Source organism: Pocillopora verrucosa, chromosome 14 (genome assembly GCF_036669915.1).
Source record: "Pocillopora verrucosa isolate sample1 chromosome 14, ASM3666991v2, whole genome shotgun sequence".
Classification (NCBI taxonomy): domain Eukaryota; kingdom Metazoa; phylum Cnidaria; class Anthozoa; order Scleractinia; family Pocilloporidae; genus Pocillopora; species Pocillopora verrucosa.
Genome location: NC_089325.1, coordinates 15,191,898 through 15,215,407, shown reverse-complemented (window position 1 = coordinate 15,215,407; position 23,510 = coordinate 15,191,898). Strand labels below are relative to the sequence as shown.

At 38.7% G+C, this 23,510-nt stretch overlaps 3 protein-coding genes and 1 pseudogene across 3 annotated transcripts; 2 read left to right on the top strand and 2 right to left on the bottom strand.

Moving 5' to 3' along the window:
* Positions 1–6,564: 6,564 nt before the first annotated feature.
* Positions 6,565–15,564, top strand: LOC131774720 (ovochymase-2-like). The gene is made up of 7 exons (XM_059090782.2): positions 6,565–6,671; positions 7,794–7,868; positions 8,730–8,768; positions 12,456–12,600; positions 13,506–13,714; positions 14,520–14,912; positions 15,217–15,564. Exons 2-7 carry the CDS (start codon positions 7,820–7,822, stop codon positions 15,306–15,308), a joined length of 927 nt encoding a protein of 308 aa, XP_058946765.2. The 5' UTR covers positions 6,565–6,671; positions 7,794–7,819; the 3' UTR covers positions 15,309–15,564.
* Positions 9,191–10,493, bottom strand: LOC131774709 (uncharacterized protein KIAA1958-like; annotated as a pseudogene).
* A 1,694-nt stretch (positions 15,565–17,258) lies between the features above and the next one.
* Positions 17,259–18,509, top strand: LOC136278261 (putative nuclease HARBI1). Its single transcript, XM_066161777.1, has one exon. It carries the CDS (start codon positions 17,259–17,261, stop codon positions 18,507–18,509), a length of 1,251 nt encoding a protein of 416 aa, XP_066017874.1.
* Positions 18,510–19,472: 963 nt separating this feature from the next.
* Positions 19,473–23,116, bottom strand: LOC131774721 (uncharacterized). The gene is made up of 4 exons (XM_066161776.1): positions 22,600–23,116; positions 22,200–22,354; positions 19,920–20,015; positions 19,473–19,481 (listed from the first exon to the last, which is right to left on the bottom strand). Exons 1-4 carry the CDS (start codon positions 23,114–23,116, stop codon positions 19,473–19,475), a joined length of 777 nt encoding a protein of 258 aa, XP_066017873.1.
* Positions 23,117–23,510: the final 394 nt, after the last annotated feature.

Here is a 23,510-nt window from a genome sequence, read left to right as displayed (position 1 = left end):
GAAATAGTATAGATTAGTAAGCTGAAACGAAAAATTAATCAGGGAATTTTACGAAAAATCCAGCGAACAAGCTTAAAAAAGGCATTTATTTAGACTTCATACTGCGATGAACTTCACAAATCTTACTTGTTTATCTCGTTTATCTCGTATCCCTCTCCTACTGCTTTCACGCTCACAAAACAGGAAAAAATCAAAAGGAGGAAGATACAGCTGTTTTGAAACTCCATTTGACGAGGGTAAATCTACTTTTTGTTCGACACTTGTTTGTTCCTCATTTTGATTCTGGCGATACATTTTTAAATTGCACTTACATAAAAGGGATATCGCCCGAGACGCTTCGCTCGGTTATGTTTTGAACAAAAACGCCTTGTTAATTTCACGAAACCGCTCGGAGTAAAGGTTAAAATGACGAGGGAAAAACTTTACCTTCAAGTTAGAAAATTAGCGAAATAGAAAGCCACAATATTATAGTTTAATATTTCAGAGGTACATTGAGTGCTTTTTCCGTAGAGAATCCGCACGATGGTAAAATGTTCGAAAATTACACTCGATTTGAGTGGGGCGTTGAAGAGGGCGTGGTCACTATATTCATGTTAAGACTATTTGTACCCTATGAGTTTGATATGTTTCATTTCAACTATGCTAGTAATCAATCAATCCTGTAACGGGACTATTAAGGCCCTACACGGTCAGGCAAGGAATAAAAACATTGTAAATATAGTCAAAGTAATTTATCTCCCCCAGTAGATAACCTTCACTCTGTCCTTAAGGTTGGTAAGAGCTGAAAACTAGTTATGTCGGTTTGTGATATTTTTCCCAGGGTTGACGTAGAAGTGTGCTCTGCTTGTGAGTGCAACTATCTTCAAATAGGAACTTCCTACAGCAATTTGCATCAGCAGTCTAAATCATGTGGACGATATAGTTACTACTATTTACAAGGATATCTCTTCAACGTCGACTCGACAGCTGTATTTACCGGCTATTTTTTTTAAATCGACGGCCTATCTTCGCTTCGTGTCGGATGATACTGTACATTACACAGGATTTAAGTTGACCTTCATAGCCATGTCCGAGGCAGGTGGGTAATAACTATACCAAGAGGGTCTCAATGGGGTGATGACTTTCATGGCCAACGGTTAAAATTTTACCAGCCATGGAGTCTTTTCCCAATGGCTGAGGTGTGATAGGGCACAAGCCTGACTACCAATCCTGCAAAATAGAGTGCCACCAAGATGAGTAAGATAAGCCCTTTCCAGTCTTAGAAAAAAAGTCCAGTTGACCGAGGGGTCCAAAGTCCCTACCCTTCTTACCCCGGCTGACCTTTAGACACAGAGACATTTGCAATCCACTCTTGAGTGGGCCTGTAACTGGGCTGCGTGTAGGTGCTAACTTGACGTTAATTCCCCTGCATTTTCATCGGCTAAGCTGGCTCGAAGGTGGGCAATGTCCTAACCCACTGACTGAGCAGTTGTCAAAATCAGCTAAAAAGCCTTTTTCAACCCACGGGAAAACTACAATTTGAGGCCGAGGAGTCCAAAACCTACACTCCCTACCCTTGGGCTTTGGACACACAACTGCCAGTGACTCACGCTACGTCCCGTTGCTGGTCTGGACGTCAAGCTCCCCTCCATTTTCAATTGCTGGGGCCGCGAACATGGCGAACTTGTTCTAGTCCTGTCAAGTGTATCCAGGAGACGTCTTTAGATCGCTGAAGTTTTGAAACATATGCCTTAAGCTAAACTCTGATTGTGGACTGAAAAGTTCTAATATCAAGGATTTGAGTGTCAAGTTTTGTCCCGGGAATCTTTCTTTTAGGTCATTTTTAGCTCTCAGCGGATCAAATTTATCTGTGTGATACTTTTTATTTCGCGTTAAAAAGTTGTTCGGATAAGTTTTAGAGCCGGTAAATCGATTTCATTTGTATGCTTAGATTTAGTTCAAGAAAAACGAAATTTAACCGGTGTGAAAGCCCTTAGACTTGAAAAAGCTTGAACAACATTATCCGCATCTTTGAAATAACTTAGTAAATATGCGTTATTGGCCAAGCGTGAGGACAAGATGGCAGGACATTGTCACAGTTTTCTTTTTCTTTTTTTGCATTCTTATGAATTAGGACGAAGTCAAGGTGCATAAAGAAGCGAAAACGGGGCTAAACAAAACGACCGAACAAAAAGGGGCTAACATCCAGCCATCTTGACCCAACAAGCTTGATAAATCAAGGTTTACCATAAGACAAACATGTATCACTTTAGTAATAATCAAGAGTGACATATAACTCTGTGTTCTGATTTTGATATTTTCAGGTTTCTATAGCACAATAAAAGGCTCACGAAACTCGCTCATCTTCTCTTTGTTCTGACAGTCATCTGCCGCTTTTTAAGACTCCTATTGTCCTAAAATCGCAAACATCGTAAATCCTCGAAGCAATTTTTCTCACGCAAGAAATCCCGATTGAGCAAGATAGGTCAAGATCTTCCTCGCCCAGGTAGTCAATTAGAACAAAAGATTCGTTTCCTCTTTCCCACGACCGCTGCTAGCTAACGCGCGTACACCCCCCTCCCTCTTCATCCCTGCTCTTATAAAGAAAAAAAGAACATTTTAAGTATAGGATATTTTTGGTAATTTTCTAATAATGCCCAACCTTCTTTTGTATGCAAGTAATTTTTTTAACGAGATTACCCAAGTAATTGTAGTTTGTAAAATAATTTGTAAAATAATGTAAAAGTAATTGAATTTCTCCTTGAATCACTGCTTAGAAAAGTACAAAAATTTAATGACCAAAGGGGTGGGGAAGCGGTACGGGGGGAGGGGTAGGAGTGGAGGGTTTCCTTCTTGTATGTCTGAATCTGTGCATTCGAATCCATCTGTATCCAGTTCCCTCAAGATATCCAACTGCATATGAAGAATTGCTGTATGCGGAAGAATTCATCGAATAAGCGCTACACCGGAACAGGGACGTGGCTAATAACTGAACAAACAACTAACAAGGAAACGAAAAATAGGCCATCAATCCAACAAGAAGATAAGCAAAACACAAAATATTGTGATATTGAAATAGTGACAGAAAAGTTTTGGGCTAAATTTCCTGGAAAACTACGGTGAAACGACAAAATGTTGTTTCGAATGATACTTTTACAAAGTCCGATCGCGAAAAAATGGCAAGTGTCTGAAGGAGTTAAACCACTAAAGAAAACTTTCTTTGTCTATTTCCATTAATTTAACGAGGAAAGTCTATTACTAACCCTTGACTATATCTAATAAACCCAGTTTTTTGCTGTCTTACGTCTAAATATTGAAAGGGGATCATTAGCAAACTTACTCCCGATCAGTTGGTAAACATTGAAACTATAGAGCGGATGGAGCCACATGAACTAAAACAAGATGAGAGGAGAGCAATCGGGAAAAAACCTAACAGCCCGAGGTCATAGCCTATTTAGCTGAATGACGTGACTCAGCAAAACTTGGATTAGCATTAGCAATTGGTTCATACGTCAGCGTGCGTTCATCGAGGTATGAAGCACGCGGGAAGTTTGGAGAGCACGAAAGACGCGTAAGAGTTGCTCGAAGCGTAACCGAGACAACTCTAGCTTCTTGAGTTCTTTTTTCGAGGTAGTTTTGAGTTCTTTTTTCGATAGTTTTTTTCTCGAGGAATTTGTTAGCTGACGTCATAAGCGTGCACAATAGGAATATGAAGCACGCTCACGCAATTGAATTTGATTAGACAAATTTACTAGCTATGTTATAAACGAAGTTGAGGCTCAAAACTTTGCTTTTGCTTTTTTTTCCCTTTTCGTTTTTTTTTTTGTTGTTGTTGTTTTTCCCGTTGGAAGAAATAAAATGGAACGTACAATTTCCTCCCGGACAATTCGCACCCTTTTCATTCATCACACGTGGAAACTCTTCTGTTGGCCTCAACTAGATGAACTCGACCTAGTCACAAATTTGCTTAATCTTTGATTCTTCCAGCCAAATCCAACGTTCTTTGTTTACCCGATGGGTTGAATAACCCAAAAGCCACCTGCAAGCAAGTGGTCATTTGCCATGTTCGCACATCAATTACGCCCCTGATCTCCGGACTCCAATTCAAAAAAATAGTCGTTCGAATTAACAATCGCGAGCTTTTATCGTTAACTCGCACTTTTTAAGACGCTGCATCGAAGGCTAATCTTTCCCTGGTGTCTTCTGGCAAAGAAAAAATTCTGCGCATGCGCCCTATTTTAAGAAATTACCGTAAACATGTATTAATGACAAAGGTAATTACAAAAGTGCAGAATTCGATAAAATCATAAGCTATTTTGATTTTTCCTCTCCTGGGTCAAAGGAAGCCGTTAAACAGTAACATGGCCGAATACTGTTTCGTTGAATTAATCGGGTATCAAACATGACCACTGATGAAATATAACTGCAAAGTGTCAACCACAAAGGATAAATCTCCGCGGAGAAGTGGTGGTTCCAGTCTCGTTTCCCCCAGTTAGTTTCTTCGAGAACGCTTTCGGTATGGTCAAGTTTGGGTAAAAGCAAGGGGAAAAACCTGTTCTCAACAAATCTTTGAGGGTTGGGTAAAGAAGGAACCCTTGTCACACTCAGCGCTAAAGTAAATCTATGAAGGTTGGGAAAACCATAAACCCCTCTAACTCTGGCTACATATTTTCTAATTAGGAAATTTACAAGTTTTACGCTTTTTCAGTCCTGGCTTTGTTTCCGCTTTTAGCTGAGAGCATTTTTCTCCTTAATTTCATGTTTCGTGACATAAGAGGATAAAATCCTCTCTCATTCATGATGAGAAATTGACTCATGTACTTTCCAAAAATAATGGACTTAAACGAGAATGTAAACAAAGTTGAGTTGAAGTAGGATCTCCCAGTATAGCTGTTTGCTACGTAAAGCCCGCTAGAGGGTTCACGTCTAACAGGGAGCGAGCGCCTTACTCTTTTTCAACGTATTTACGAAAATACAATTTTATCAATTATTCGCGCGCGTTTCAAGATTTCGACTTAAAAAAAATCGCTCAAAGTTAACCCTCAAGGGTTTGGATTTACCTTAACATCGCACAAATATGCGGCTTCAAAGAGGAGCTTAGCTATATTTTTTCATGTCAATCTTAATAAAAACTGTTTATCAAACTTTAAGTAGAAGCCTAATTTATTTTTTTGCAGTACAGGAGTCTCAACGTCGTAGTTTTGAATTGACAGCTTGACTCTACGATTGATGGCGACTCTGAGTGGTTAGACATACGACTGAACACTCAGTGATGTTCTCCACAATTTTCCATTCTGTTTCTGTTCTTGTGCATTCTGTAAGAAATCCTTTCTCAAAAAATGCATCAGAGTCTGTAGTCAACGATGTAATAAACTTCTTAGATTACAAAGAACATTTGGCTTTAAATAAAGACTTCGAAAGATCTTAATTCCAAACCATAACAAAGCCAATGTTAAATTTGCGATAAAAAGTTGAAATACCCGAAGGGATGTTGAAGCTTCGAATAAATCGACATTATTTCCTAGAGCTGCGCACGGCATGGCTGTCACTGAATAATTTTTTGCTAAATTTTTGCTTAATTTAAACCTTGTGTTAATCCTAGAGGAAATGTCAATATTGGTGGTCTATATCTCCTTAAATCTGTTCTCTTTCTGCAGTAATTAAGAATGTCCTCAATCAAAATAAAATGGTGTAAATGTGGAAACGATTTGTAAAAAACAATTGATGAATAAATAGAATATAACAAAATAGTTATATCAACTCAAAAACGTTTAATGTCAAAGTGTGGCGATCTTCGTTTTGGCCCCTAACCTTATAAACACGCAGGAGGTTTCCCGTTGAATAATAAAGAGTAGCGAGATTAAAACATGACCTTTCGGCGACGACATGCCGCCATTATAAAATGTAAAATTATTGTTATTTAAGTGACGTTAAATAAAGAAAGGAAAGTGTGAAACTAAATTAGAATAAAAATGAGATGGAATAAATGAAAATAATGCACTCAATTAAACGAATAGTCTCGCTGGAATGGAGTCTTTTTGAGTGTTCCGAGTCGGTCTCTTTTTCCTTAGTAAAAACATCTCATAAATAAGGTACTCAACTTCTCATTTATTCTTATCTAGTTTCACACTTTCCTTTCTTTATATAGCGCCACTGAACTTATAATAATTTACATTTGATACTGTTGGCATGTCGTCCCGAAACGTCATGTTTTAATCTCGCTACTCTATCAGTTACGAAATGTTTTTTATCATTCGTTATCAAAAGTTCCTATTAAATGAAAATCAAATGCATTTAAAGGTCATCTAAACGTCACGAGCAGCCGATAGCTTAAAGCTCAATGTTTCCTTAAGGAAATTACATTCACTGTAGCGGTTGCAAGCAGCAGGTTGGAGAGTGATCCGCTTTACTTCGATCGTACAGCTGATGATGGTGACACGTCGTCGCCGAAACGTTGTGTTTTAATCTCGCTACTCTCTATTATAAAATGTTTTTTATCATTCGTTATCAGAAACTCCTATTACATGAAATTTGAGTACATTAAAAGGTCATCTAATCGTCACGAGCAGCCGATAGCTTAAAGCTCAATGTTTCCCTAAGGAAATTACATTCACTGTAGCGGTTGCAAGCAGCAGTTTGGAGAGTGATCCGCTTTACTACGATTTCTTTTTACGTTGCACGCTTCTGAGCAGGTAAGTTATTGCGTTAGATTAGTATTTAGGGACCTTAATCAAACCACGACGGCGACGGTTACGAGGACACAACAAAGCGAAAGATCTAATAGGCGGAACGAAAGCTCAGTGCCTGTCTCTGGAAACTTTGTAGATTTCTTAACCGTCCTCTGCAAAAAAAGCAACGTGAAATTAACAAAATGTGTGTTGTCTGGGAACAGATTTGCGACGGCAAATTATTTAAATTTCCATATGGAACTGAACGCTGCTCACATAAGTTATGCTGAAATTGAGGTGTGGCGCCTAAGCCATTCGCGACGGAAATTCTCACTAAAACATTAATTCATTCTTTGATCGACATCCTCTTCGCCTTGTCGTCCTGACTGCTAAAGTCCTTAATGATACGGGAATAAGTTACGAATAGATTTGGAAGAAGTATAATTATTATTGATGGACTGCGTTTTAAGGAAACGCAAACAAGTTGAATCGCGTCAAATACTCATAAGTCTAACCAGATCAACCGGCGAACCACACTTAGTACAAAAGAGAGTACCTTTTTTTGGAAAACTTTGCCAATTCTTTAAGGCTTTCAGTTTTGGGCTTCAAGTTAGTTCTATTAATGCTTGAATCTGGCGGCTGAAAAAGGTGAACTTAATAACATTTTTGACTGAGCCGTTAATATAAAAAAATTGTAACGGCTTTTAGAATACTCCCTCAAGAAAGAATAAATTTGACAAAGTGTTTCCCTCCATTCCTTGTACTCCATCACATGTTGCTGTGACACGGTTTACCAAGAAATTAAGGAATGTCCAGGTCATCCTTGTGAAGATGAAATTTTCTAAAGTAGAAGACTAAAGCCATGAACACTTGTCAAGAACATTACAGAGAGTTAATAAGAAATTTTTCCTTGTCCCGACAAGATTAAAAAAAAAAAAAAACATATTTAGTCATTTCCGAAAGCATCTCAGTTCTTATTCTGTTTACGTACATAACGCAATCGATAATGGAAAATTGTGGTCAATTTGTTATTGGATAAGGATAAGGTCACTGTTATTATCATTGGATAAGGTCACCGTTATTTTACCAACCACTCAAGTCTTTGTCATACTCAGCTCAGTGAATCTTGATATTTTACTGTTATAGTCTAAAGAACTTTACGGTGTGGAAGAATGGGAGTATTCAAATCCAACCAAATCATTATAGCTGCTTCTGTCATTGGTAGGTTGTTCATCCTTCATGTATCAAAACATCCTAATTTCCCAGAGAGCGACACACCAGTATCATTTTTCCCGCTCTCAAGTTTAGTTCTTTTGATTTTCATTTCCTTTCCTTTATTTCTTTTGCCTGTAAATATTTGTGATAATGTGACCAGGATCTAACAGCTCGCATGTAGATTTGCCATTTACCTCGTTCAAAACCGCATACATCTTGCTCAACCTTGACAAGGAGTCAAGAGTATTTTCATTAACCTGGCAGTATTTGAAGTGAATCAAATCTTTTTGGCTTATTTGATTTTGACAAGTTGGGTCTTATAGGTCCTAATAAACCGTACAAAGTACATGAAGGTCCATTCACTAATGAAATCAATAAGAGAACTTTTGTCTTTTAGCCTATAAACCTTTATGATAAAGTGACAAGATAAAGTGATCTAATAGCTCGCTTATAGATTTGAAAGGACGTTCGCAAACCCCGTTCAAAACCGCATACATCTTGCACAACTTTTGCGGCGTTTATCTGGCAATATTTGAAGTGAATTAAATCTTTTTGGTTTATTTAATTTTGAATTGCTGGGTCTGATAAGTGTAAAAAATACACGAAGGTCCATTCACTAATGAAATCAATAAGAGAAAGAAATGCTTGTTTTAACAAAAATCCAGAAAACAGCGCAGCCGAGATGTCAGTGAGTTTAAGAAAACCACGTCGGCAACGGCAACGGGAAATAATGTCCCCTTGTTCTCTATTGCTTCTCACCCAGGTTCTTGCTGCATTATATAAAAAAGTACAAATAAAAACCAGTCTATATGGCCACCTCCTGCATATTTTTTCAGTCTAATGTCTTATGAATTTTTTTTGTTTCAGTTTTATTACTATTCCTTGAAGGAGGACAATGCGATTCAAGTAAGTTTGAAACCCGAACTGTTTGGTATAAAATGCAAATTCTTTGTAAGTGTATTCATAATGGTAATTGAACTGAGTGGAGTGCAATTTGGGCTGAAATCATACGCGTGATTTGAAATCAAAAGTATGATTTTTAGACCAAAATTTCACAACACGAGGTTCAATTACCACTTTATTACATCCATTTTGAAATCGCCCATATCACGACTTGGTCAATTCAAATATTTTATTGATGCAGTACTGAGCCGGTTTTTAAATAAAAAGCGGAACCGGAAACGCTTTTACATCTCATTTTGTATGCAAAACAGAAAGACTTTGACATGTGTCAAAAACTCAGTCAAGCGTATCAAAAGAAAGACAAGTTTCATTCAAGAAATTCGAGAAGTCCTCAATAACTCAGAAAAATAGTGAAGCGTTAAAGTTCAGTCCTCGTCGTCTGACTCAGTGATGTAAGCCCTTCGTTTCTTCTGTGGTTGGGGTGGAGAATTCTGGCTGTCTGGGATGGAACGGGAGCAGCACAACTGAAGGCTTCCATGCGGTACTGAGACTGCAACGGAAAACGTGGTGGAAATCCTGAAAATTCAACCGGCTGAAAACCAGGATTGGAGCCCATGGCCTGATGCATTTGGCCTTATTGTTGGACGTGATAAATAGGAACCAGAGGTGTTCGTTTATGTTAGACTGCAATCTCTTGATTTGAGGCTTCATTTGCAGTGTTTTGGCGGGAGACTTCGTTTACTTTATTTTCGTTTGACACTTCTTTATATCCACTGATAATGTGAGACAGTTCTTTCCTGTGATTCTCGTCTATTTCATCGTAGTCGTCTAACGAAGATTCACGTGCATGGCCTGTTATTTCACAGATAACATTGCGCGGTTGACCAGACTTCTTCAGTTTTGATACCAATGTTTTCCTCATGCTGTGGTTCGTCAGCTTCTTATTCGTCCTGAGACAGGAGGCCATGGATTTCATTAAATTGCCGATGGTGTTTTGTCCCATTCGAACTTTGGTGTACCAAACATCTGCTGATTTAGGACGATTTATGATGCTTGGATAGAGTGGCCCTATGTTCTTCATTCCTTCGGGTCGCTTGGACAACCAAAGCTTGAATAGCCGCACTGGATCGCTTTTTCCGCCATCGGTGCTGAACATTGCCTGTGGTGTTGTTCTTCGCCTGATGGTGAGACCACCGCTCCGCGTTTTAGTGGGACCTTCCCTGAACTCAACAACTTCAGTTCCATCTTCTCGCTGTCTTATATTTACTTTTTCCACGTATGCATCGTAGTGTTCTTGGCGACCACGAAATCCCAGTTGTTCTGTCAAATTTTTTAAGTTGACATTGGTCAAGACCTTTCCATTAAAATCACCCAACTGACCTTTTTCCCACAGGGCTGACTCTTCTTCAGGTGTGATTGGCTGAGCTTTGTTGGGTCTCTTTCCCTTTCCTTGTTGACGCAGGGAAATTGCTTTCGCATTGAGGATTTCTTGTGAGGAGTGAAACTCTCTCGATCGCACGATGCTCAATGGATAGTTCTTCTCCTTTAGATACCACTCAATGGCACTCTGCATGATTTTTTAAGAGATTCTGGCTCGTAGTCATCTCCATCCTTTTTTTTCACCTCGGCGTAAAACTTACTCAAGTCTTGTCAAGTTCTTCAGGCCATTGTTTCGATGGAGACATATTCAAGATGGCAGCATTGACACCAGCTTCTGAAAACATTCATCCATTGTTTTGTGGAGCGGGACGTATCTTTATTCGAAGCGACAGACTTAAGCTCCTGTATTTCATCGCTTGAAATGATAGGAAATCTTGAAACATCTAACTCTTGTGGTGGCTTTTGATTTTCTTCGTTTGTTGCTGACTCGGTGGACTCGGGATTGCGCGGATTTTGAGCTTGAGAGGGTCGAAAATCGTCAAATTATTGACCAAAATGTACACGAAAAGTGGGAAAGTCCCTGGAATGTTGGTCTTCAGCCTGAAGGATCTCATTGTCATCATTCAAAATTAAATTCATCCATTTTTGGGGGGGAGAAATGAGAGTTATGGAAACAAAAGTTGCAAAATTTGCCAAATGATACTCTTTGTCTTTCATTTTCCTGCAATTTGATCGGTTACTTTAAAAAAGCCTTGAAATCTGATTGGTTGTTTTGTTTTAAGTGTAACTTCCTCATTGGCTGGAAAAAAGGTGCGATCTACAGCAAAAAATGGTGCGATTCGTGAATAAATCGCACTAATTAGAGCCAATCAGATCACAGGGACCACCAGTGATTTCCAAATGGATGTAATAAAATTTATAATATACTTGTTACTGGTTCTAATATCAACAGTTCTTTAACTCAAAGAACGTTTTTAGTGCTTGTAATTAATAGCAGAAAGATATCGACTTCAACCTTAATACCTTCACTCAGATCGATGATCTTAAAAAGTTTTTCGCGCTAATCGCGAGTCCAGAGTTAAAGCAAACATCACACTCGAGTCTAAAGTTCAAGCATGTACAACGCGACGTCACACTATACTAAATTCTATGCATGCTGGGCGTTCAATGCACAGTCCACGTTTTCATCTGTGCACCTACACCTTCAAAAAGTAATTGAGGCTACATCTACTTTGCTTGACAGACTTGGAAATACCACCCAACAAGAGTCGTTCAAACTGATGGAAATATGTCAAAATTTGGTTTTCAGTTTTGAGTGTAGACTGTCTGATGTTTGACACTTCTAAAAATGATGCTGCCGATGTTTATAAAGCACAGTGAAGTATTTTTAAGAAAATGGAGCACATCCTTATTCAGAAAATGGGCGACACTGGTTAATTACCCTGATTTCATCGAGCTGTTAGCTAAAAATCTGCCATCCAAATTTTTCATAATTTTCATCAATTGTGTAATTTAGTTTTGTGAACTGAGTTGATAACGTAAATTGGCCCCTGTAAAGAGTTTAAAAGCTGACGTTTTAAACATTAGCCCTTCGTTAGAGCGATAGACGGAGGGCTAACGCTCGAAACATCATCTTTAAACTCTTTAAGGAAGCTAATTTACGTAATCAACTCAGTTGATAATACTAAATTACCCTATTATACTCTCCCTCCTAAGCATCACCTCAGTTTCTTTAGAAACTTACCCCCTTTATTCATTAATCATAAGCTGTATTCGGGACGTGAAGTGAATCACGAAATAAACAATATGAGACAGGTATTTTCCTTCTTTGCTCTTTTCAAGCAATGGGCTTGTGTGGGCCGGGATTTCTCTTGTTTTCGTGCTTCTGTATTTCCTTTTTCGGTTTCCTATTCCCTACCTAAGATATAATGCCCTGACTTGTGCTCGAAATGCGTATGGAGGTGTGGACAGACGGGACGGACTTTTCCGTTATGACTTCCAAACCCAAACCTATTTTATTCAGTTGATAAGCAACCAGGTTTTACTTACATATATGTAAGGCTCCGCTGAGGGAATTCAGTGCGCTCCAGCTCTATTTCGCATCAGCTACGAGTCAGTAAGGGCTCGAGTTATTCAGATTTAAATGTATCAGTGATGAAAATAATCTACCTCTAAGGGAAGTTAAGAACTTGCCACTCCACTAAAGACTTCGAGTGACTCCCTCGTGTTAAGATAATCTCTCATGGGCTCTCTCAATTTTGGGTGAGAAATGAAGTCAACATTTAAACTTACTCTTTGTCTTCATAATAGTTTGTCCCAATGGCATAACAAACATCACAGCTTCCAGTGGTGAACTTGAATATCCTGAGTCAGGTACTTATGGTAAGAATGAGACCAAATGCTGGAGCATTGCGGTTCCCGACACTTACGATGGCATTCGATATCGTTTTTCCAGGTAAGTTTTCCGTGTATAACACTCGTCAGTAACATGCAAACCTCTGAGGCTCACACTTCATTTCATTTCATTCGATGCTGCCGTCAATCAGCAGTGTCAACCATCTGGACGAAAGAATATTTGAAAAATGCTCGAGCCACGTCGTTTTTTTTTTTTTTAAGTTGAATGGCCAGCGTGGGTTTTCTTTTATTTCCGACTACGATACCAAATTAGAAAAAGAGGACGAGAGTAAAAAAGATATTAAGCGGATAAAACTGCAAATGAATGAGCTGTAACTCTTCAAGTAACGGGCGCAATTACCAGATTCGTATTTTATTTTGATGTTAAGATAATGACTGGAAATCAGTGGAGATATATGCAAACTGCTTGGCTCTCATTGGTGCAATTAAATCACGAATTGCACCTTTTTTGCTCTTAATTGCATCTTTTTCCCAGCCAATGAGAAAGCTTTACTAAACACAACAACTAACCAGGTTTCAAAGCTTTTTTTAAAGTAACCAATCAAATTTCAGGAAAATGAAAGACAACTTTTGCAACTTTTTACGTGTTAGCTCGGAACTGGAACAATAAAATATTTGTGCAGACTCATTAAAAAATCCTGTATTTGGGCGACTGAATTTTGCGTTTTCAAAATGGATGTAATAAAGTGGTAATTGAAATTCCGGTCGATTTTGAAATCACGCGTATGATTTCAGACAAAATTGTTCTTTATTTATCTCAATTATATCAGTAATCAATCAATCCTGTAATAGAACTTTTAAGGCCGAACACAGTTAGACTAAGGATAAAAACATTGTTAATATATTCCAAGTAATTTATCATCTTTAGTAGATCAATCTTCACTTTGTCCTTAAGGTTGGTAAGAACTGAAAACCAGTTATATCGGTTTGTGATATTTTTCCCAGGGTTGACATAGAAATATGCCCTGATTGTAAGTGCGACTATCTTCAAAGAGGAACTTCCTATAGCTATAAATTTTGTGGACGATGTAGTTACAACCATTTACAGAGATATATCTTCAACGAAGGATCGACGGACTATCTTCGCTTCGTGTCGGATGATACTGTACACTACACAGGATTTAAGTTGACCTTCATAGCCATGTCCAGGACAGGTGGGTAATAATTATACAAAGATTGGCCTAATGGGGTGATGGCTTTTACGGCCAACGGTAAAAATTTTATCAGCCATGGAGTCTAAGCACAATGGCTGAGGTGTAACAGAGCACAAGCCTGACTACCAATCCTGCAAAACAGAGTGTCACCAAGATGAGTAAGACAAGCCCTTTCCAGTCTCAGAGAAAACTCTAGTTCCTTACCCCGGCTGACCTTTAGACACAGAGCCAACCCAACCTTCAATGGGCCTGTAACTGGGCTGCACGTAGGTGCTAACTTGACCTTAATTTCCCTGCATTTCCATCGGCTAAGCTGGCTCGAGGGCGGGCGATGTCTTAGCCCACTGACTGAGCAGTTGCCAGGCATAAGCCCGACGGCCGTCAGGCAAAACAGTACTTTGTCTAAATAAGCTAAGAAGCTCTTTTCAGCCCACGGGCAAACTACAATTTGAGACCGAGGAGTCAAAAACCTACCCTCCATACCCCTGGGCTTCGGACACACAACAGCCACTGACCCAACCTGCGTGCCGTTGCTGGTTTAGACGTTAAGCCCCCCCTCCATTTACAATGGCTGGAGCCGGCAGATATTTGCAACCCCTCCTAAGCTTGCTGCTTTAGACTCTCAACCACCATCCAACACACGATGTGTCACCCACTAGCTTAGCTGTGAGAGGAAATGAACCTGACAATCAATGTTGCTACACACCGGCATAGTTTTTCAAATCAAAGCAGACGTATTCTCTTGATAACCTTCATTGATTTCGTTAATTTTTTCATGTGGTAACAGACTACTTTCATTTTGCAGCGGGTAGAGTTACCTATCTGAATGCAACCGAAGATGAAACTATTGAGTTTGGCACACCAAAAGTCGACATCGAGAACTACCCCTCAAATTACGCAGAACAGTGGATTTTAATCGTCCCTGAGGGACGGAAGGTTCAGATAGACTTTGACATATTTGAACTCGAAGACAGTGAGGACTGCAAAAATGATTATGTTGAGTTCCGTGAAGCATCCATCATGTTTGGTGATCCTAAAACAATATATGGCCATTTTGGTCCAATCCTGACCAATCGTCTGTGTGGAAATGCAAAGCCAAACTTGATACTGAGTCAAGGGAACATGGTTTGGGTTCAGTTCGTGAGTGACAGAAACTCTACCACAGTGTACAAGGGACTCAAAGCTTCTTTTAAAGCAGGTGTGTCATGATAATGAGTTTTGTTAAGTATGTTTAGTAACGCGGCATGTCAATTCTTTTACATCTTTTCCTTTGGTGAATTGGAGTTCTTTCAACTCTTAGTAAATAATCTCAGTGTTTTATGACTTGATATGATCGTCGCAGGACAGTGTTTAAGTTTTATTGTTTGTTTGTTTGTTTTTAATTTTGTCTTTTTTTTTTTTAGAGACAGCAAACGTTTTTCCTCTCTTGTCAACTAACCATAAAAAGGAATGATTTGTATGTTGTCTTTACATCTATCTTTCAATCTTTCGCATTTTTTCAGCACAGGGAAGCGGATTGCCTGTAAGCCGTCCAACGGTGCTTCTTTTTCTCTCAGCTTTGATCGTGCATGTGTCAAAGAACAACTTGTTGTAGTCCTGTCAAGTGTATCCAGGAGATGTCTTTTGTTCGCTGAAGTTTTGAATTATATTCATTTTGATAAACTCTTACTGTCGACTTAAAAATTTAAATATCAAGGATTTTGTGTAAAGTTTTGTCCCAGGAATCTTTCTTTTAGATCATTTTTATCTCTCATCGGATCGAATTCATCTGTGCGTTGTGCTTTTTTTTTTTCATCTGCATAAATTTAGTACAATGAAAACAAAATTTAACCGGTTTGAAAGCCCTCAGACTTAATAAAACTTGAGCAACATTGTGTGCATCTTTGAAATAATTTAGTATATAAGCGTTATTGGCCAAGCGTGAGGAGAAGATGGCAGGATATTGTCACAGTTTTTTCTTTTTTTTTTTTTGCCTGTACTCTCCAAAAATAAAGGATTCAAACGAGAATGTAAACAAAGTTGAGTTGAAATAGGATCTCCCGATAAAGCTGTTTGTTGCGCAAAGGCCGCTAGAGAGTTCACGTCTATTCGCGCGCGTTTTAAGATTTCGACTTAAAAAAAAAAATTCGGCCAACCCGCAAGGGTTTAGAGTCAACTTAACATCGCAGCAATTTTCAGAGTTTGAACGAAGCCCAGTCGTAAATACCATTTGTCAAGCCACCAGTATCAGAAGTATTGGGATTGTGTTTTAATCCCGATTTTTTTTTTAGCTCAGCCATTCAGTTTGTCACGAAGAATCTCTTCAATCAAAACATAATGGATTAAATGTGGAAATGATTCGTTAAAAAGAACAATTAATGAATGATTCGATTATGACAGAAGAATTATATAAACTCAAAAGCATATGATGTCAAAGTCTGGCAATTTTCATTCTGGCCCCTAATCTTAGAAACAAACATAGGATGTTTCCTACTGAGTAGAAATCACACGCGCTAAAAGATCATCCTGTCGTCACTAGAAGTCGATAGAGTTATGCTCAGCTCAAAGCTCATTCATTGCAGCCGTTGTTATAGCAGGGTTGGGGAGCGATCCTTTCTACTACGATCTCCTTCTACGTTGCACGCTACTGGGCAGTTAAGTTATTTACTTAAATTAGTGATACCCTCGTTAATTTAAGGGACCTTTAGCAAACTACGAAGGCGGCGGCAACGAGGACGTGGCAAAACAACAGATCTAATGGTCAGAAAAATAGCCCAGGATATCTTCCTCGGCGTTGTCGTCCTGACAGCTGAAGATCTTTGATATAATTATTTTCCTACTGATCTTTTGCGCTTTGGTTGACACTGGCGCTACTTGTGCTGGCTTCAATACTTGCAACGGAAGGAGAATTTTTCGTTGAATTAATGTATTGTCCACATTGCTTCTAGTGTAACCAGACCCAGGTACGAATTACAGACATCTATATAAAAGCGGCGCTGTCACGACGGCGCTGTCACGGTGTCCCAAACACTTGTGCGTTCAATTGTTGTGAAGCATCTTGGGGAGAGCGATCAGTCAGCAGTTTCAAGTAAATTTCTTCTCATGTAAACAGTTCAGCCGATCCATTTGAGATACGTACGGAATGAGGATTTTTGCAATTGTTGGAATTTCGCGTTTAAGAAAATGACCGAAACCTTGTAATTTTCGATTAACTCTGAGTCTGTGAGTAATCATAACTGTCTGACTTGTTTACTATTTGTGCGTGTGTGTGGGAAATTTTCCTACCGCGACAGTGACCTTTGCAATGTCATAAAGAAATTTGCGAGTTAGGACGAGTATCTTGGCAGCAGTGAATCTCTGGAATATGAAAAACTCTTTGAGTAATAAAGCGACTTATGCCCTGTTCACACCAATTTAAACAAGTTTCATTAGACGTAGTTTTTTTAAACATGGTTTTATAAAACATGTGTTGCTCAAGAACCGTTCACACTGCAGACTGGGTTAGGTATTGCGCAGCCTCGTTTTGAGGTTAATTGTTGCCAACAAAATTAAAGACGCAATCAAAATGGCGGTCAGTTTAAATCACAATATCCTGCTGTTGTTGGCGCAGTCACGGCTGAGGGAAAACCTCAGAATTACACAAAACCGACAGAGAAACGCAGAGAGACGGTTTAATCGTTATGTCCGTCGGAGACGTCTCGTTTCATCACTGTTTTTTCGTTTTTTGCTTCGATTTCTTCTCCGACATCTTCCTGTTCGCCGTATTTGGCTAAAACCCCGGTCGCAGATATTTTGGGAAGAGACTTGCCAAAATTGGGAAGAAAAGGACTGGAATGAGAATTTACGCATGTCTAAAGAAGCAATTAATCGCCTTTGCCGAGAACTTTCGCCACATATCTCTAAAAGGGACACCAATTACAGGAAAGCCATTACAGTGCGTCATCGAGTTGCCATAACATTATATTGGCTTGCGGACACGGCTCACTTTCGAACGATCAGAAATCTATTTGGTGTCGGAAAATCCACTGTTTGTGGTATTGTGCGACAGGTATGCGAGGTGATAGTGAACGTTCTTCTTCCCAATTATATAAACGTTCCCCAAAATCAACATGAAGTCCAAGAAAAAATTGAAGGTTTTAAAAGTCGCGCGGGCTTTCCCCAGGTAGTTGCAGCAGTCGATGGTTGCCATGTCCCAATCATTGGACCTCGGCAAAGTCCAGATGATTATGTTAACAGGAAGGGATTCCACTCATTAATCCTTCAGGGGCTAGTAGATTGTAATTATCTATTTCTTGATATATGTGTTGGATGGCCGGGTAAAGTACACGACGCACGTGTCTTCAAGAACTCTCCATTGTTTGCCTTGTTTTGTGCCAGAGCTTTTCTTCCGCTCGACATGTCGGTGATGATATCTGGTGTACAAGTTCCTCCCCTGATATTAGGTGACTCAGCTTATGCTCTTAGCAATTGGCTGATAAAACCATATATTGATCGTGGAAATCTGACCTCGGAGGAACGCAGTTTCAACATAAAACACAGCACGACTAGAGTAGTTGTTGAAAATGCCTTTGGTCGATTGAAGGGAAGGTTCAGAAGCATTGGGAAGAGACTGGACTTAAAAGTTGAAAATGCCTGCAATGTCATCGCAGCGTGTTGTGTTTTACATAATTATTGTGAGATGCGAAACGAGTCTTTTGATGACCAATGGCTCAATGATATTCACATTCATGCTGGAGTTTGTCCAGGTGATCCAAACCAAAGGCAGAACACAAATGCTGTTGCAATAAAAGATGCAATTAAAAGATTCTTAATATAAATATTCATTGTCACATGCATCACTTGAACATGAGTGTTCAACATAAGCATCTCTCACAGGCAAATAATCCATCAAAGAGTTTGCATCTCTAGCTCAAAAAAGTCGTTTATATGAATACTTTCTCCCTTTAAGGTTTATTGTATACAGTGCAAATAGTTTCATAAATAATGGAAGAGTCAAGATCTTTTGAAGGACACTCCTCTAAGTGGGTCAAGCAGTGTTCCATTTGTAATTAGTTGTATAAATGAGATTTGAAAAGTAAATTGTCACTTGTGTAAATTAAAATTACTGATAGCAAACTTTGATTGTCTGTGGTATTCTTTGAAACCCCAACATTTTTTTTGTACATTTCAAAACCTGGACACGAACTGAGAACAATTAAAGATGCAGTCATTGCAAGTTTGCCATTTCACATGTGAAATAAACATATTAGCACCCAAATTATGCTAAAAAATTAGGGAGTAGTTTGAAACCCATGGTGTGACATATGCTTATTTAGCCATGCATACTACATGTTCACATAAAATACTAATTTGAGTGCAAGACTTGCATCTTCCTCTCTGAGTATTAGATGTAGGCATAAAGAAGGAGGGGGACAATCTCAGCTTTTCGATCAAAGTGTTCAGTTCTGTTGTAAATTTATCAAGGAGACTTAAAAGACATCATTCATATGACCCTCTCTCTCTGAACAACTGATGGAACCTCAGAAACAAATTTCATCATTTTAAAGGTGGATCAAAACTTTATTTCAAATATTAAATCAATTTTTCCAAAAGATCCTAACCACTGTGCACAAAAATATTCATTTATTTCATTAATTTTCCGGAAAATTTTTTAAATACTCTGGGCCAGTTCGTTCAAAGGTGACTTAACTTAACCCAGGGTTAGTGTGAAATTTGATTTCAAATATGAAAATTTAAAAAGAAATCCATTTTCTTTTTTTTTTTGTCTACAATTTGATGATTAGATAGTCTAAAAGGAATAGGGAAAATTATCCCAAAAAAGACTCCTGAATAAAGAAATGAAGAAGCTGAATCAAAATTTAACCCTGGGTTAGTGTTAATCGGCCTCTGAACAACTAGGCTCTGCCGGAAAATTAAAAATAACACTTAAAGGAAAAAAACGATTTTTATTTTCTCAAAGAAAAAAAAAGCATATTCAATTGAAGACAACTATAGAAGACAATTAGTTCAAGTAAAGAAAAGTTAACCAGAGCATGTCAAAATTAATGATCTAAGCGTTAAGTTCAATATAGTTTTCTTTTTTTTCTTGCACCTTCTCCAACGACTGGGAATCGGCCATTAGATTTCGTGAAACATCGTTCAACTTACAGCATAAATAAAGCCGAAAACTAAACCAACTGAAACTGTCGCAGGTACGAGCGCAAATTAAATTGTTGAAGACACGTACTTTTTGTTTTCGAAGTACCTGCGCCAATTTCAGCAGAAACTCCTGGTCTTCCTTCCTTCTTCTCTCCTCCCTTTCTTCTTCTCGTCTTTCACGAGGCTGTAGAAGTCCTAAATGTAATAACTGTCCTAAATGTAATAAAGTCTTAAATGTAATAACATTTGGTCCTAAATGTAATAAAGCCTTAAATGTAATAACGTTCGGTCCTAAATGTAATAAGGCTCCTATGCAATCGTTTAACTGCGCTAACGTTGAGATATGAAAGTGACAGCTGTTGCATCAAAGAATCCTCTGACCAGTATTCATGGCATATTGCGGGCTCACTGATATTAATCAGCGTCTTTTTATTTGCTAAAGACGTAGATTGAAAAGCAGTGGCTACAAAACCTTATACTTATACTGATGTGCTTTTGGCAGCAAATTGACGGACGCAAAAGCAATGAGAGCGCTGACCAATAGCTCTCTTTATATCATTGGCTCACACTCTTAAGTGTAACAGATTTTGACGACATACTTCTGTCATCAGTGCTGAAGTTAACACTTCATGAACCGAATTACAAGGAAAAGGAAGTCCACCGACTTATACGTTAGACAAATTCCGGGCTCGGAAGTGCATTTTTTGTACTGTCTTCCCTTGCCATAATTGTATGGGTCTGCATACAACATATTCATATGCCTTATTGACCAAGCGTGAGGTCAAAATAGCTGCATGTTGGCCGAGTTCTTTTTTTTTTTGCGTTTTTATTGGACGGAGACTTCGTCTCCGTCCATAAAATAGTAGAAAAAGAGCGTGGCTAATACCCAGAAATCTTGACCATACAAGCTTGGTCAAAAGAGTTTATATTCTCCCGGCTTAATCATTAAAGGATTCATTGTATAGCAAAATATTTCGCTTTGATAAGAATCAAGAATGGCCTGTTTATTTCGAGAGCCGATAGTGAAAGCCAACTGTGCTTGCAGCACAATAAACCCAAGAAGGTCTTTTATTTTTTTCTATGCTTATGCCAACATTGTCCAAAAGTTACGAACTTTGTGAGTTTTCTTGCGTGGGATCAATACGGGGAATCCCGAGCGGGCGAGGGTGGGCCCATCATGCCCCCTCAGGTAGCCAATCAGAACACAGGATTCACTTCATCTTGCCCGCGTGCGCTGCTAGCTTTATGATAAAGTGACTTACAGAGCAAGATGTCTACTGACCAATCATATGTTATCCCATTTCACGATCACAGGTCTCGACATGTTGCCTTTTTTCCACGCAAGTGTGAAATTGATCTATTGAGCTACAATATTCAACACAAGATGGTCAGTTGATGGTCTAATGAACCATTAATTTTTTTCCCTTTAGCCCTTTATGACAGGTTCATCAGTTCCCGAACCGAAGTATTGGGAAAACATATATTTAATCTCAAGTTTATATTCCATTTTTTTGTCGTCATCTCTTCTCTCCGCTTTGAGGGGAGAAAATGAATAGATAAATAGATTATGAAGAAGAAAGCTCAACAGTTTCCATTTAGTCATATGGTACATGAACTGACTACTGAGGTGGAGTAAAGCCATAGAGGGCCATAAATGCAATATCCCAGGTTGAAAATTGAATAAATAAGAAAAAAAGAACCCAAATGCTTCATTAAAATCAATTGACACTGAATAACATTGATGTGCAAAATTTCAGTAACACTACTACTAATAATAATTTTCTTTTGGATTAAAATGTGACACAGCGAAATAATTCAAACTGCTCTAAAATGGTGCATCACTACTAAAGACTTTAACACGAACGATAACATCAACAATAGCATTCTAGTTCATCATCAATTGTAGTCAATTTCTTGTCAAAAAAAATGTTAATGATTACGTACTAGTCGATTCCATCTTAATGAGCTTCCAGCGAAGCACTAGCCCACTTTGGGCTGGAAATGATTTTCTTCAACTCGATCAATAGACCACTTTAAGGACCATACTTCGACTGCTGATATTTCTTATGTCTAGCAAGTAGAAAGACGCTAATTTATATCAGCGAGCCCGCAATGTGACATGTATACTGCCAGCGGTGCAACAGCTGTCACTTTTACATCTCATTGTGGATGTCCGCCATAACAACAATGCACCGAAGGAGTTAAACGATTGCATTGGAGGCTTATTACATTTAGGACTAAATGTTATTACATTAAGGACTTTATTACATTTAGGACCAAATGTTATTACATTTAGGACCAAATGTTATTACATTTAGGACTTTATTACATTTAGGAAAGTGTTTACATTTAGGACTTCAACACGAGCCTCCTCTGCGGCAAGAAAACTCCTATCAGCAGCTTGTTGATAGGAAACAAATGCCTCCAACGCCTTGTCAATTTGTGTCAAGGCATCCGTCGTCGACACCTTCCGCTTCTTCGTAGCGGGTTTGAGAAATGGCTTGCCAGCATCTGTTGTTCTTTCTGTGAAGGAATACAAGAATTCTTTAAAGGCAGAAGTTAAAGTCGAGAATAAATCATGAATGAATCATGTGGAAGGCTGTTTGAGCCAATACTTATCTCAATATTTTTGTTCAACTCTACTCATCTTGGAAGTAAAATTATCAAGAAATTTTGTCAGAGATTACAGACAACGTAGGCGCCGATATTGAAACGTTTTCTTGGCCTATTGTCTGACCCTCCAATCAGCGAAAGTTTTCAAAGCTCACCTGTCAAACATTCACCCTTGTTTGGTTGAGGAAATTTGCCGGCTGTTTTGTTGTTGCTGCCGACGCTGGTGCCACCGCTGAAGGAAGGCAACTCTTCGTTTGGTTCATCGTTCTCAATTTTTTCATTGTCTTCTTCTTCGTTGTCCGCCTCAATGATAATTTTTGAAGAATTTACCACAACCTTCGGTTTGGTACATAGTTTTTTTGAGAGAAATTCATCGACTTCGTCGAAAAACGCCGGCTTCCTCTTTGGAGTCCCGTTTCCGGTCTTCTCGCATTCGTCTTTGTAGGAGCGATACGCACTTACTAATGTGTGTACTCTTGTGTTGCAGGCATCTTCCTCACGGTCTTCGAAGCCTGCCGCTCGAATAAAATCACTTATTTCTTGCCATAGAGGCCTCTTTCTGGTACAAGATATTAACTTCATTTGTATATTTTCGTCCCCCCACTTCTGTAGTAACAATAACATTTCCTGGTTTTCCCAAATCCTTCCGCGGGTTTTTTTGGCAACCGCCATCTCTAATGTGTTTAGTTAAACACGAAAGTTAAACAACCTCATTTAGGTAGTTTTATTAAACACGGTTTTAAACATGTTTGGCTACACGCGCCCGCGGTATGAACAGGTAGTTTAATAAAACCAGTTAGTAAAACAAGATTTAAACATGTTTAAGCTTGTAACTTTTGTCTTCAAAAATATCCTCTTCATTTTCAGTTGGAAATTTCTCGTAATGCAGTGCAACACCAAGGGTTAAATGACTAAAACATGAATGTTTGTTTTGCCAAAATTTGGACGCTTCCGAGGTAGGACATCGGTTCCTTCGAAGATTAGCGAAAATTTGGCGATTTGCAAAACTTTGGCATGTTTTTCAAACACGGGGTCGCACTCATTTTTCGCTACTTTTTAACAATTT